We start from the raw sequence: 15,186 nt of genomic DNA, 5'->3' as shown, positions 1-15,186 counted from the left end.
TAAGTACATAGCATAATTTCATTCATACCATGTGTCATCGAGTCAAAGCCTTTAGTTCTTTTTTTCAACCACTGTTTAAAAATACAAGTTTAAGGGGAGCCTGGCTGGCTTAATCAGTGGAGCATGCAACTCTTGATCTTGGGGTTGTTAAGTTTGAGCCCCACACTGGGTATAGAGATTACTTTAAAAAAATTAAATCTTGGGGGGGCGCCTGGGTGGCTCAGTTGGTTAAGCGTCCGACTTCGGCTCAGCTCATGATCTCACAGTCCATGAGTTCGAGCCCCGTGACGGACTCTGTGCCGACAGCTCAGAGCCTGGAGCCTGCTTCAGATTCTGTGTCCCCCTCTCTTTGCCACTCCCCTGCTCATGCTCTGTCTCTCTTTCTCTCAAAAATAAATAAAAACATTAAAAAAGAAAAAAAAAACTATTTAAAAAAAATTAAATCTTGGGAGGCACCTGAGTGGCTCAGTGGGTTGAGCATCTGACTCTTGGTTTTGGCTGAGGTCATGATCTCAGAGTTCATGAGTTTGCACCCCACATTGGGCTCCGCACTGAGTATCAAACTCTGCTTGGGATTCTTTCTCCCTTCCCCACCCCTGCTCACACACACTCTCTCTCAAAATAAACTTTAAAAAATATGTAAACAAAAGCTTTAAAAAAAGCTAAAAATAATTAAAAAATAAAAATACAAGTGGGGCACCTGGGTGGCTCAGTTGATTGAGCATCCGACTTCGGCTCAGGTCATGGTCTCATGGGTTCATGAGTTCCAACCCACATCAGTTACAGCGCACATTGGGTTCGTTGCCTTCAGTGCACAGCCCACTTAGGATCCTCCGCCCTCCCCCCTCTCTGCCACTCCCTGCTCACGCTCTCTCTCTCAAAAATAAACATTAAAAAAAAAATAACAAAAATAAAAATACAACTTTAAAACACCAGTTTGTCTCTGACAACACCCTCCATGCTCTGCCATTCCTGTGCCATGTTTTGCTAACATCTCCAACCTCCAAGTCAGAGCATATCCTTTTATTTCGCCAAATAAAATGATCTTTTAGGCAATATTAAAAAGCTTACCTCGTCTCTTAGGAACCTTTCCCTATAGCCCAATTCCCATTACAAAGTAAATAAATACTTTCATTTCTGCCTTCTCTTCTCTCGGATCTATTTTATTCTTCAAATGACTCTCATCAATGCCAATTTTTCCTTTAGTGAATGTTGAGAAAATCCCCAAAGGTATACTATAGTAAATTGGACAATCTGTAACTTTTCTTTTGAAAAATAAAAGGAGGAGGGGTGTCAGGAAGTTATACTTTTTATAAGTAAGTTGAGAATGATTTTTAACTAGCACATCAATTGTGTTCATAAATGTTCCTTTTGAAGTCTTTAAGTCAATCTATTTGTGCTTTAAAATATCCTTCCTGAAACATGGGTGCCTGTGTGGCTCAGTTGGTTGACCATCTTGACTCTTGATTTCCCAGGGTAGTGGGATTGGGCCCTGTGTCCAGCTCTGCCTAGGATGCTTTCTCTCTCTGCCCCTCTCCCCACCTTGTGTTCCCTCTCAAAAAAAGAAAAGAAAAAAAAAACAAAAAAAAAACTTCCTGAAACAACAGTAAGATACATACTACTTAGTTACTACTTGAAGAATGAATCTACCAGTCAAAAATAAACTTAATGCTTAGCATCTGAATGATCTCAAGACCTTAACCAGTAAAATCTACATTAACAGGATTTTAATACATTCATAATGACAAATGTTAACCACAGGAAAACAATAAAGCAAACTTTATGCCCTCAAATAAAATCTCAAATTCCACTCGCTATTCTGAAAACACACAGAACTGGTATTCTAAACATTAACTTATCTCCTATTTGCTTCTAGAAAAACAGACTTCAAAAAATTCTACTGGTTCTAATTACACCACTGGTTTTTCTACTCAAAAGCCCATTTTGGCCTAACTTTTTTTTTCTCAGTGAAAGGTAAACCTCAAAAACATGTACCTTTATTAATAACCTGCACCTAAATTTTTATGACTTATTTTGCAACTCAAACCCTATCTAAAAAGTCACAAATGATAGATTTTTCACCATGCCAAATCCTGTACATTTTTTACTGGGTTTATAATAAGAAAAACATATTGTGTCAAAATTTCCTAAGCTTTTAAATAATAAGTAAAATATAAAAACTGACCTTGTTGACTTGTTCATTTTCTGTGGCCTCCACAGCAGCTTCTTAAGATACAAAATAAAGTAAGAATTCATGCAGATATATATTATCAAGCTCTCACTTTTTCCACATTGGATTAAATAGTAACTGCATGGAAGTGTACACAACTGACAAAATACTAGAAAATTTAAGGAAGCAGCTATAGAATGAACAATGGTTTTTAAATTAATATGTTTCATTTTATTCCCTCTAAGAGCAAAACTTCAGAATAATCAAGAGACAGGGTGTAGATCTGAATCACAATATTTTAAATTTCACTTAGGTATGAACCTCGTATTTAAAAAAATATATTAACTATATCTGACACAAAATTAAATACCCTATTTTCTTCAAATTTAATCTTCCATCTTTAAACATAAGAGAACAAAATAAAAATTTTATTGACCTACCTGAAACCGTTTCTTTAGCACTATTTTCAGTGGCTTTGACTTCCACACTGGTCTTTATTTCAGAGTTTTCTGCATGAAATAGTCTGCTTTAATAGTCTAGAAAAGCATACTAATATAATTAAACTAATGAATCTAAACAGGAGCTTAAATTGTCACGTAAGTTTCCTTAGGCTGACCTGATTTAGGTCAGAGCTAAGACAGGTTTTTCTTTGAAAAACAACAAAACAATCCCTTTCAAGATTTTAAAGTAATAATTTCAAAATACACTCTAAACATACACCTAGAAGATGTAAAGAAAGCACTAAAAGAAAGCATTTCAAGCTTACCTGGTACGATGACAGGTTTGTTGGTGTCTTTGTTTTTGACAATGCCAGCTTTTTTGACTTCTAGAGACTTCTTTCCACTAGATTTTGCTTTTAAAAGTAGAAGTGAACTATTATTCTAGGGACCTGTTCAATCACTTAGCATGTTTCATACTAACACGTAGAAGTAATTTAGTCCAACATTATAAAAGCAGTTCTTTTCCATGTATTTATTATTCCCACTTATATCTGTTTACCAGTAAGATTAAAAGCAAATTTAAAATGAGATACAGTTCTTACTGATGATCAGTAATGAGCCACAGATTTATCCCCCCAGTGGTAGAAGCACACCATGATCACACATAAAAAAATCGTATTTCGTAATTTGTACAAAGGTTCTTTAACATTAGTCTATATGGGGTGCCTGGGTAGTTTAGTCGGTTAAGTGCCCAACTTCAGCTCAGGACATGATCTCGCAGTTCATGAGTTTGAGACCCCACATCTCTCTGTGCTGACAGCTCAGAGCCTGAAGCCTGCTTTGGATTCTGTGTCTCCCTCTCCCCCCTTGCCCACTCACACTGTCTCTCTCTCTCAAAAATAAATAAAAAACCACTTTTTAAAATAAAATAATTCTATATATTAATAAACAGGTCATATTAGTTTCAACATGTTACATTCCTTTCTTTATGGAGGAAACACATTCTTTTTACAGGGTAAGAAAAATCTTTTCTGGAGTAACAAATAGAAAAATATATAAGGTAGGGAAGGTAATATGAAGTGACAGCTCTAAAATCTGAGAAAATAAAGATTAAACAATTTGTAGGGGGAAGTGACAGAGCAACCTGTAATCACAGAGCTGTTAAAAATGCTTCCAATAGGGGCGCCTGGGTGGCTCAGTCGGTTGAGCGTCCGACTTCAGCTCAGGTCACGATCTCGCGGTCCGCGAGTTCGAGCCCCGCGTCAGGCTCTGGGCTGATGGCTCAGAGCCTGGAGCCTGCTTTCGATTCTGTGTCTCCCTCTCTCTCTGCCCCTCCCCCGTTCATGCTGTGTCTCTCTCTGTCTCAAAAATAAATAAACGTTAAAAAAAAAAAAAATTAAAAAAAAAAATGCTTCCAATACAGCGGCACCTGGGTGGTTCAATCGGTTGAGCATCAGGCGTGGGTTCAAGCCCTGCATTGGGCTCTGTGCTGATACTGCAGAGACTGCTTGGGATTCCCTCTCTCCCCCTCTCTCTTCCCCTCCTGTCTGCACGCACGCTCTCTCTCTCTCGCTCTCAAAATAGACAAATAAACTTAAAAAAAAAAGTTTCTTACACAAAAATGTATCTGCAATGGCACACACTGCCAAGGATCAATATACCAAAAACTCAAAGTCCCATTACATGTCAGGTTTTAAATATTAAATAAGTATCTACTAAACTTTTCAAGATGTTATTAGATACTACAAATTATAGGAGTATAAAGCTTGCTTTTGATATTATGTTTGTTATATTCTCTAAGGCAAGAAGAACTTAATAAAACCTCTCCTTCCCAATAGTCTTACCTGTTTTGACTGAAGCTTTATTACCTTTAGCAGCTACTGTTACCACAGATTTTACAGAACCAGCTGATTTCCCTAAATAACAAAAGTTATAGTCAAAATTGATTTAATTGGTATCAACGATCCCCAAAGAACTTCATAAAGAATATGAGTGACAGAACATTTTATCCCAAACACATAATGGTATCATCTTTGGGGCACAGGTCATTTTCTAAATCTAGCAAGGATGATTAATTCCTTCAGGAGAAAAAAAAAAATCAATAAAATTAGAATTCATCTCTCCAGTGAGGTACTTAAAAATAGCATTCAGGCAAGTTAAATAAATCTCTCAACGTGTGGATCAACTAACTGCCAAGGATACAGAAACAATACCAAGTGCCTGCGTAGCTCAGCTGGTTAAGTGTCTGACTCTTGGTTTCAGCTTAGGTCATAATCTCAAGGTTCATGGGACAGAGTCTCACATCAGGGTCTGTTCTGACAGCAGGAAGTCTGTTTGGAATTCATTCATTCTCTCTCTCTCTCTATCCCTCTGCCTCTTCCCCTCTCCCCAACCTTGCACCCACTCTCTCTCACAAAATAAACAAATATTAAAAAAAAAAAAATCCCATAATGCTTTTAATGGTTCCACAATCAGTTATAGTTAGGGTCTCCCAGCTCAAGCTTACTTGGATTCCAGTTGATTGAAAAGCATTGAAGAATACCTACAATCATGGCTAGGCTACAGTAAGATTGCTATGACTCATACCTGGTGCGCTCTATGTGAACAGGACTATTTAAATTATTCTGACCTTTTATACATACACATTACTGTTGCTTTTCTTCAAGGATGATGTGTAAAGACTGTGATCATCAAAGCGGCACTGAAAAGATCACCGGAGAACAAATCCCTTTCCATTCAGAGAGCAACAGGAGGTTTAGCTCTGAAAACTAGGATCCATTAACTACCAAGGTTGCATTATGAGGAAAAAGCCCAGAATCAGAAGTCAGTAGATTAAGGGGCATCTGGATGGTTCACTCAGTTAAGCATCTGACTTCAGCTCAGGTCATGATCTCACAGTTCATGAGTCGAGCCCTGTATCAGGCTCTGTGCTGATAGCTCAGAGCCTGGACCCTGCTTTGGATTCTGTCTCCCTCGCTCTCTGTCCCTCCCCTGCTCACGTTCTGTCTCTATCAAAAATAAATAAACGTTAGAAAAAAAAAAAAGTCATGGGGCGCCTGGGTGGCTCAGTCGGTTGAGCATCCGACTTCAGCTCAGGTCATGTCTCGTGGTCTGTGAGTTCGAGCTGCAGGTCGGGCTCTGTGCTGACAGCTCAGAGCCTAGACACTGCTTCAGATTCTGTGTCTCCCTCTCTCTCTGCGCCCCCCTGCTCATGCTCTGTCTCTCTGTCAAAAATAAACAAAACAAAACAAAAAAAGTCAGTAGATCAAGTTGACTTCCAAATTAAATTGTGAAGTCTTAGGGGGCCTGGGTGGCTCAGCAGGATAAGTGTCCGACTCTTCGTTTTGGCTCAGGTCATGATCTTGTGTTTCATGAGTTTCAGGCCGGTGGCAGGCTCCAGCTGCTCGTGTGGAGCCTGCTTAGGATTCTTTCTCTCTCTTTCTCTCTCTCTCTCTCTCTCTCTCTCTCTCTCTCTCTCCCTCCCTCCCTCCCTCCCTCCCTCCCTCCCTCCCTCCCTCCCTCTCTCTCTGACCCCCGCCAAATAAATAAATGAACTTAAAAAAACTGTTAAGTCTTAGGGCATGAATCAATTTCTGTGCACATCTGCCCATTTATAAACAAGGGTGGCAAATGCCATGATTACTTTACAGAACCCTTGTGAGAACATGATCGTGCTTTTGAGAAGTTACCATACAAATAAAACAATTATAGATATGCACAAAAATCAACTGAAATAGTTTACAAATTCACCCTTTATATCCAAATACAGACCCTAACCATTGCTCAAAAAGATTAATACCAATACTTATAAAGTATCACCTAACTAGTCATTTCTTAGTCAATCTCAAATTCTAACACACTGAGCCCCAAAGAGCCCTTACGTATTTCTTTCACTATCCCTATATTATAACAGGTCAATCCACTTATTACTTCTGGCTGGGTTATCAGAACTTAAGGGAGAAAAAATGTAGAATTAATTTCCAACAGTTAAGGAGTGGCTAAGCAGCTTTAACACCCATTCCCCCCAAGTCTCCACCAAAACTCCCATAAACTCACTCTCAAAGCAATATCAAACTGTTGAGTAAATAAATGCATCCTCAAAACAAGACTTCCAGCTTCCTGACCCACTCAGATTATTGCTTTGAAGAAACTATTCTATGAAAATTCTGGCTCTGCCACTAACAATGGTATTTCCCAACTACAACCTGCTTCCTTTCTACCATTACAGAGAAGATAATTTAATACACTGATCTCTATCCATTTAAAAAGATGACCCTAAACTAACCAACATTTAATAGAAAGGAGAACTAGAGAGGATAATTATAGAAGAGAAAAAAATAATTAAAACCCACTATAGTCCATAAAAACTGAAAACATAATTTGCTGTTATCAGAGTTATTTTACAAAAGAAAGTAAACCAGAGAGAAGACTTCAATAAAAAAGAGGGGAATTATCTCTAATATTCATCATGAGAAAGTTTCCCAATTATCTTATTTTACTAATTACTACAAAGAAGGAGCATATCTACTAAATCTCTTTCTCAGAATTTCTAGGTGACTATAAATTTAAAAAAATTAGTATACACCCAGCAAATATTATGTCATATGAAATCCAAGATAAGTAATTTAAAGTTAACTAATATGTCTAGAATTCTAGTAAAAAACATACCTGAAGATTTATTTACTTTGGTTCCAGATGTCTTAACTTGTCCAGTTTTGGCTAGTAAGAAAAATATATCAAAGACACATTACAAATAATATCACATAGATTTAGGAAAGACCTAACCTGGCAATGACTGAAAAAACACTGTAAGAAACATCCTTATACTCATCTTTGTATACTTGTGGAACTATATAGATAAATTGTGAGATATGGAGGTGATGAGAAAAAAGGCAAAGATTTCAATTTTAACTATATTAAATTGCCCTGCATGAAGTCTGTACCAACTGATATTCCCATCAATAGCCCACGACAGTGGAGCTTCCATTACCACACATAGTAGATAATTTATTAATCACTCAAAACTGAAATGGAAACTGGTATGGTTTAATTTTTATTTTTTTAAATAGGAGTCAAGTTGTGTTAATTTTCACATGTTGAATTCAACACTATATTTTTCTCTGTGATCTGCTATTCATAATATTTGCCAACTTATCTTTTGGGTTGTTGAGGTTTTTCTCATTATTTGTTAAGAGATCTTTATATATTAAGAAAATTCATCTGGGGGCGCCTGGGTGGCTCAATCGGTTAAGCATCAGACTTCAGCTCAGGTCATAATCTCATGGTTCAGGAGTTTGGGCCCTGACATCAGGCTCTCTGCTGTCAGCACGGAACCTGCTTCAGATCATCTGTCTCCCGCTCTCTCTGCCCCTCTCCTGCTCATACTCGCAAGCACATGCTCTCTCTCTCTCAAAAATGAATAAATAAACATTAAAAAAAAGAAGAAGAAAATTCATCTGTATCATACAGGTAACAATTTTTTAAAAGTTATGCAAAATACTTAGGTAAAAATACTTTTTATGTAATCAAATGTTTTCCTGATAGGGAAGGAAGTCCTCACTCTGAAATTAAAAAAAAAACAAAAAAACTCCACATTTTCTTTCAATATTTTAATTACCACCTTATGTATCACACTAAATCTTTGATCCATCTATATTTTCCATTAAAGTACTTTACTTTTACAAAGTGGCTAGTTAACTTAATGAATAACTAATGAATAATTCCTTGCTAATTAAAAATATTATCATAATGATTTACTGATGCTCCATCTGATCTGGGGACTATTTCTAGATTCTTTCTGTACTACTGACCTTTTGTCTATTTGTGCAACTACATGAAACTATTTTGAAACTTTACCTTTGTAAGGTATTTTATCTGTAACTTTTAACAATGATTTTCTTTTCAGTTTTTCTTTCCTTTGTAATATATATTAATACATTAGTGCTAGTCTGTCCTAATCACTCTTCCTTTGCAGAATTTTCTCGTCCACTCTGTATTATTTATATATAAACAATTAGTTCATCAGGTTTAAAAATCTTTTTTTTTTTTTTATTCCAATTCTTTTTTTCAACGTTTATTTATTTTTTTTGGGACAGAGAGAGACAGAGCATGAACGGGGGAGGGTCAGAGAGAGAGGGAGACACAGAATCGGAAACAGGCTCCAGGCTCCGAGCCATCAGCCCAGAGCCTGACGCGGGGCTCGAACTCACAGACCGCGAGATCGTGACCTGGCTGAAGTCGGACGCTTACCCGGCTGCGCCACCCAGGCGCCCCCATCAGGTTTAAAAATCTTAATGGCTGGGCGCACCTGGATCACTCAGTTAAGCATCCAACTCAATTTCGGCTCAGGTCGTGATCTCACAGTTTGTGAGATCAAGACCAGCATCAGGCTGGGAGCACTGAGAGCACAGAGAGCACAGAGCCTGCTTGGTATTCTCTCTCCCCTCCCCTCTCCCCCGCCAACAACATAGTAAACTTTAAAAGAAAATAAAAATCTTAATGGTTGTGTGACACCTATACTTGAATTTTAAAAAATCTTACTGGCGTTTTTACTGGGTTCATAACATTTATTTTCTTTTAGGTTCATTTGTTTTGAGAGGGGGAGAGAGCACAAGTGGGGGAGGGCCAGGGAGACAGAGAATCTCAAGCAGGCTCCACACTGTCAGCGTAGAGTCCAATGTAGGGCTCAAACCCACGAATCATGGGATCATGACCTGAGCAGAAATCAAAAGTAGGACACTCAACAGACTGAGCCATCCAGGCGCCCCATAACATTTATGTTCTAATATAAGAAAACAGGCACATTATAATGCTGAAAGGCTTTCTATCAAAGAATAAACGGTTTTCTCACTTAATCATTATTTTATGCCATTCAGTAGTATTTTAAAATTTTCCTTTCGTATCTTTTGTACTTTTTATTATTGTAAATGGAACGTTTTATTAGATTACATGTAAGTGGTTATTCTTTCTACATAATAAAACAATTGAAACCTTATATTAATAAGGTGGCTAATTAGTGAGAGACAGAGCATGAGCAGAGGAGAGGCAGAAAGAGAGGGAGAGAATCCCAAGCCAACTCCATGCTCAGCTCACAGCCCGACATCAGGCTCGATCTTGAGAACCAGGAGATCATGACTAGAGCCAAAATCAAGAGTTGGACACTTCACTAACTGAGCCACCCAGATGCCCCCTTTTTATTTTTTGCTTTTTAGATTTAACAGCATTTCAGTAGACTCTCTTAGGTTTTCCATAATACATGCATATTTGCAAATAATAATGTTGTAACATACTCTCAAATTTTTACGCCTCTTGACTTTGCACTGGCTAGTGACTATTAGGGTTAAAACAATATTTATGTTAACTGATAGAACTGATGATGAGTATCCCTTCCTTTGTTCCCTTAATGGAGACATTTCTACTAGCCTCACTATTAAACATATGCTGCCTTTTGACTTGATGTATGTGTATGTTCATATGAATATGAGCAAAAGTATATACACACAAAACACTATCATATTAAGAAAGCAGTTGCCTACTTTAAGAATTTTTTTGTTTTTGTTTTTGTTTTTTTTAAACGTTTTATTTATTTTTGAGACAGGGAGAGACAGAGCATGAACGGGGGAGGGTCAGAGAGAGGGAGACACAGAATCTGAAACAGGCTCCACATTCTGAGCAGTCAGCACAGAGCCCGACGCGGGGCTCGAACTCACGGACAGTGAGATCGTGACCTGAGCCCAAGTCGGATGCTTAACCAACTGAGCCACCCAGGTGCCCCAAAATTTTTTTGTTTTTTGATGCTTAGGAGTGGATGTTGAATTCTACCAATATCGATCTCAGCATTTATCTTTCTCTATTTAATTTGGTGAGCTATTTTAACAGATCTCTTAATTTTGAAACACTTTTAAATTTCTGATGCAGTACCTTCTTGGGCATAGCATATTATTCACTTAATGTGCTCACAGCCTCTATATGCTAAAATTTTATTTAAAATTTTACATCAATACTCTTAAATGAAATTGTTCTGTAGTTTTAATTTATTATGATAGCTTTATCACAGCATTTAAAAACATTTAATTTTGAGGGGCGCCTGGGTGGCTCAGTCGGTTAAGCATCTGACTTCGGCTCAGGCCATGATTTCATGGTTTGTGGGTTTGAGCCCCACGTTGGGCTCTGTGCTGACAGCCTAGGGCCTGGAGCCTGCTTCAGATTCTGTGTCTCCATTTCTCTGCCCCTCCCCTGCTTGAACTCTCTCTCTCTCTCTCAAAAATAAATAAAACATTAAAAAAAGAAATTAAAAAAAACATTTAACTTTTTATTTGAAGACAACTGTAAATTCATAAGCAGTTGTAAGAAATAATACAGAAAGATCCCATACACCCTTCACCCAGTTTCCCCTGATGGTAATATCTGGCATAACTATATGCTATATCACAAACAGTAAACGGACATTAATACAATTACCAACATTTTCCCAGTTCTACACATGTATTTAGTGCTATGAAATTCTGTCATATACATGTAGATTACTGTGACCATGAGTTAAGATACAGAAAGCTCCATCACAAGGATCTTTCTTACCACCCACTTATAGAAATAGCCACCTGCCTCACTCCCCAATCTGACAACCACAAATCTATTCTCTATGAGACCCATTTTTTTCATCATTCAGTGTAATTCCCCTGCAATCCATCCGAGTGCTGCACGTATCAATAGTTTGTTCCTTTTTATTGCTGAGTAGTATTCCATGCTACAGATACCTCACAATTTAACCATTCACCCACTGAAGGACTTTTGACTTATTTCCAGTTTTTGGCTATTACAAATAAAGATGCTTCTGACAAAATTCAGCCTCCATTCTTGACTAAAACCCTCAACAAAGTAGGGATAGATGAAACATACCTCAACATCATAAAGGCCATATACAAAGATCCACAAGTAATGTCATCCTCAATGGGGAAAAACTGAGAAACTTTCCCCTACAGTCAGGAACAAGACAAGGATGTCCATGCTCACCACTGCTATTTAACATAGTACTGGAAGTTTTAGCCTCAGCAATCAAGACAACCAAAAGAAATAAAAGGCATCCAAACCCACAAGGAAGAAGTCAAACTTTCACTATTTGCAGCTGACATGATACTCTAGAAAACCTGAAAGACTCCACCAAAAATTGCTAGAAATAATACATGAACTCAGCAAAGTTGCAAGATACAAAATCAATGTGCAGAAATCTGTTGTGTTTCTATACACCAATAACGAAGCAACAGGAAAGGAAATCAAGGAATCAACCCCATTTGCAACTGTACCAAAAATAGCAAGATACTTAGTAATAAACCTAACTAAAGAGGTAAAAGATCTATACTTTGAAAACTATAGAATACTTATGAGAGAAACTGAAGGGGACACAAAGAAATGGAAAAGCATTCCATGCATGCTCATGGACTGGAAGAACAAACATTGTTAAAATGTCTATACTACCCAAAGCAATCTACACATTTATTGCAATCCCTATACAATACCACCAGTATTTTTTGCAGAGCTAGAACAAACAATCCTAAAATTTGTATGGAACCACAAAAGACCCCAAATAGCCAAAGCAATTCTGCAAAAGAGAAACAAAACTGGAAGCATCATGATTCCAGATTTCAAGCTATATTATAAAACCGTAATCATCAAGACAGTATGGTACTTGCACAAAAACAAACACAGATCAATGTAACAGAATAGAAAACCCAGAAATGGACCCACAACTATATGGTCAACTCATTTTTGACAAAGCCGGGAAGAATATCCAGTGGGAAAAAAAAGTCTCAGGGGCACCTGGGTGGCTCAGTCGGTTAAACGTCTGACTTAGGCTCAGCTCTTGATCTCACGGTTCTTGAGTTCAAGCTCCACATCAGGTTCTGTACTGACAGCTCAGAGCCTGGAGCCTGCTTCAGATTCTGTGTCTCCCTCTCTCTCTGCCCCTCCCCTGCTCACAGTCTGTCTCTCTTTCATCTCTCTCAAAAAAATAAACATTAAACAATTAAAAACAAAACAAAACAAAATCCAGTCTCTTCAACAAATGGTGTTGGAAAAAATGGACAGCAACGTGCAGAGGAATGAAACTGGACCACTTTCTTATACCATACACAAAAATAAATTCAAAATGGATGAAAGACCTGTGAGACAGAGAACCATCAAAATCCTAGAGGAGAAAACAGGTAGCAACCTCTTTGAACTTGGCCAGAGCAAATTCTTACGAGTCATATTGCCGAAGGCAAGGGAAACAAAAGCAAACATGAACTACTGGGACTTCATCAAGATAAAAGGCTTCTGCACAGGGAAGGAAACAATCAAAACTAAAAGGCAGCCTACGGAATGGGAGAAGATATTTACAAATGACCTATCTGATAAAGGGTTAGTATCCAAAATCTATAAAGAACTTATAAACTCGACACTCAAAAAGCAATACACAGTTAAGAAATGGGCAGAAGACATTAGAATAGACACTTTCCCAGAGAAGACATCCAGATGGCTAATAGACACATGAAAAGATGCTCAACATCACTCATCACCAGCGAAAACACAAATCAAAACCTAACAATGAGATACCACCTCACACCTGTCAGAATGGCTAAAAGTAACAACACAAGAAACAAATGTTGGCAAAGATGTGGAGAAAGGGGAACCCTTTTACACAGTTGGTGGGAATGCAAACTGGTGCAGCCACTCTGGAGAACAGTATGGAGGTTCCTCAAGAAACTAAAATAGAACTATCCTATGACCCAGCAATTTTACTATTAGGTATTTACCCAAAGGATACAAAAATACAGATTCAAAGGAGCACATGCACCCCAACATTTATAGCAGCATTATCAACAATACCCAAACTATGAAGAGAGCACAAATGTCCATCCACTGATGAAAAGATAAAGATGTGTCGTGTGTGTGTACACGTATGTACACACACACTGGAATAATACTCAGCCATCAAAAAGAATGAAATCTTGCCATTTGCAATGACCTGGATGGAGCTAGAATCAGAGAAAGACAAACAACATATAATTTCATTCATATGTGGAATTTAAGAATCAAAACAGATGAACATATGGGAAGGGGGTCAAAAAGAGAAGAGAGGGAAACAAGCCACAAGAGACTCTAAATGCTAGAGAGCAAATTAAGGGGTGATGGAGCATGGTGGGTAGATGGGCTAGAAGGGTGATGGATACTAAGGAGGGCACCTGTTGTGAGAAGTACTGGGTGTTGTATGGTAAGTGATAAATCACTGAATTCTACTCCTAAAACCAATATTGCACTGTATGTTAATTAAACGCAGTTTATGAGTTTCAGCCCTGCATCTGGCTCTGTGCTGACAGCTTGGAGCCTGGACCCTACTTTGGATTCTGTGTCTCCCTCTCTCGTTGCCCCTCCCCTGCTCATGCTCTCTCACTCTCTCTCAAAAATAAATAAACATTAAAAAAAAAATTTTTTTAAAGATGCTAAAAATATTCACGCACAGGGTTTTGTGTGAAGAGGTCTTTTATAAATGTAATTCATCCATGTGGTATAAATGCCCAAAGAGCATAACCACTGGGTGCTATCATAAGCATATGCTTAGTTTTGTTAAGAACCTGCAATACTTGGGCACCTAACTGGTTCAGTCAGCAGGGAGTGCGGCTCTTGATCTTGGGGTCATGAGTACAATCCCCATGTTGAGTACAGAGATTACTTAAATTCATTAACTTAAAAAAAACTGCAATACTCTTTTCTGTACCATTTTAAATTCCCAATAGCAACTTACAACTTTCTCTACATCCTTAATAGCATTTGGTGTTACGATTTTGTCTAACCCTTCTGATAGGCATATAGTGTCTCTGTCAGCACTGATGTCCATATTAGCCTGCTTTTTCTTGTTTCCCTTCTCTCCGTCTCCAGTTTTAAAGATAGTTTTCCTTTCCTCTGAATGCCACAGGATAGCTGAAATCAAACTAGATTTACTGCTCCCTTAAAGGTTTGTGGAACTCCGATGTGGGAACTATTTGAATCGAGTGCTTTTATTGGGGAAATAAAGGATTGAAAGTCACTCCCCTTTTTTTTTTTTTTTAATTTTAATTCCAGTGTAGTTAACATCAAGTGTTGTATTAGTTTCAGGAATACAATATAGAAGTTCCATATAATATTCACGCCTGGGTGGCTCAGTTGGTTAGGCGTCTGACTTCAGCTCAGATCATGATCTCATGATTCGTGGGTTCAAGCCCCGTGTGGGGCTGTATTCACAGCTCAGGGCCTAGAGCCTGCTTCGGATTCTATGACCCTCTCTCTCTGCCCCTCCCCACTTGTGCTCTGTCTGTCTGTCTGTCTGTCTCTCTCTCTCTGTCAAAAATAAACATTAAAAAAGAAGAAAACAGGCTTAGGAAAAAAAAGGAGTTCCATATATTATTCACTGTTCACCAAGATAAGTGTACTCTTAATCCTTTTCACCTATTTCACCCCTCCCCCCATACACCTCTCCTCTGGTAACCATCTGCTTATTCTCTATAGTTAAGAGTTTGTTTTTTGGTTTTTCTCTTTTTTTCATTTGTTCATGTTTTATTTCCT

At 38.0% G+C, this 15,186-nt stretch overlaps 1 protein-coding gene across 16 annotated transcripts in view; it reads right to left on the bottom strand.

The window, feature by feature from the left end:
* Window positions 1–15,186, bottom strand: part of ZNF638 (zinc finger protein 638) — a 139,236-nt gene that overhangs the window by 28,168 nt on the left and 95,882 nt on the right. For 12 of the 16 annotated variants that reach the window (XR_006301006.1, XM_043603632.1, XM_043603639.1 and 9 more), the window contains 5 exons: window positions 7,279–7,329; window positions 4,455–4,526; window positions 2,937–3,023; window positions 2,611–2,679; window positions 2,186–2,226 (listed from right to left, as the gene is read on the bottom strand). Coding sequence is in view for 15 of the 16 variants with exons in the window: in XM_043603632.1 (XP_043459567.1) it covers window positions 2,186–2,226; window positions 2,611–2,679; window positions 2,937–3,023; window positions 4,455–4,526; window positions 7,279–7,329 (320 nt within the window). In the remaining variant the exon portion in view is untranslated. The remainder of the gene's footprint in view (window positions 1–2,185; window positions 2,227–2,610; window positions 2,680–2,936; window positions 3,024–4,454; window positions 4,527–7,278; window positions 7,330–15,186) is intronic. The other 4 variants (XM_043603633.1, XM_043603630.1, XM_043603635.1 and 1 more) reach the window with 1 other exon arrangement.

Source organism: Prionailurus bengalensis, chromosome A3 (genome assembly GCF_016509475.1).
Source record: "Prionailurus bengalensis isolate Pbe53 chromosome A3, Fcat_Pben_1.1_paternal_pri, whole genome shotgun sequence".
NCBI lineage: Eukaryota > Metazoa > Chordata > Mammalia > Carnivora > Felidae > Prionailurus > Prionailurus bengalensis.
The sequence above is the reverse complement of the archived record's forward strand: the minus strand, read 5'-3'. Positions and strand labels throughout refer to the sequence as shown.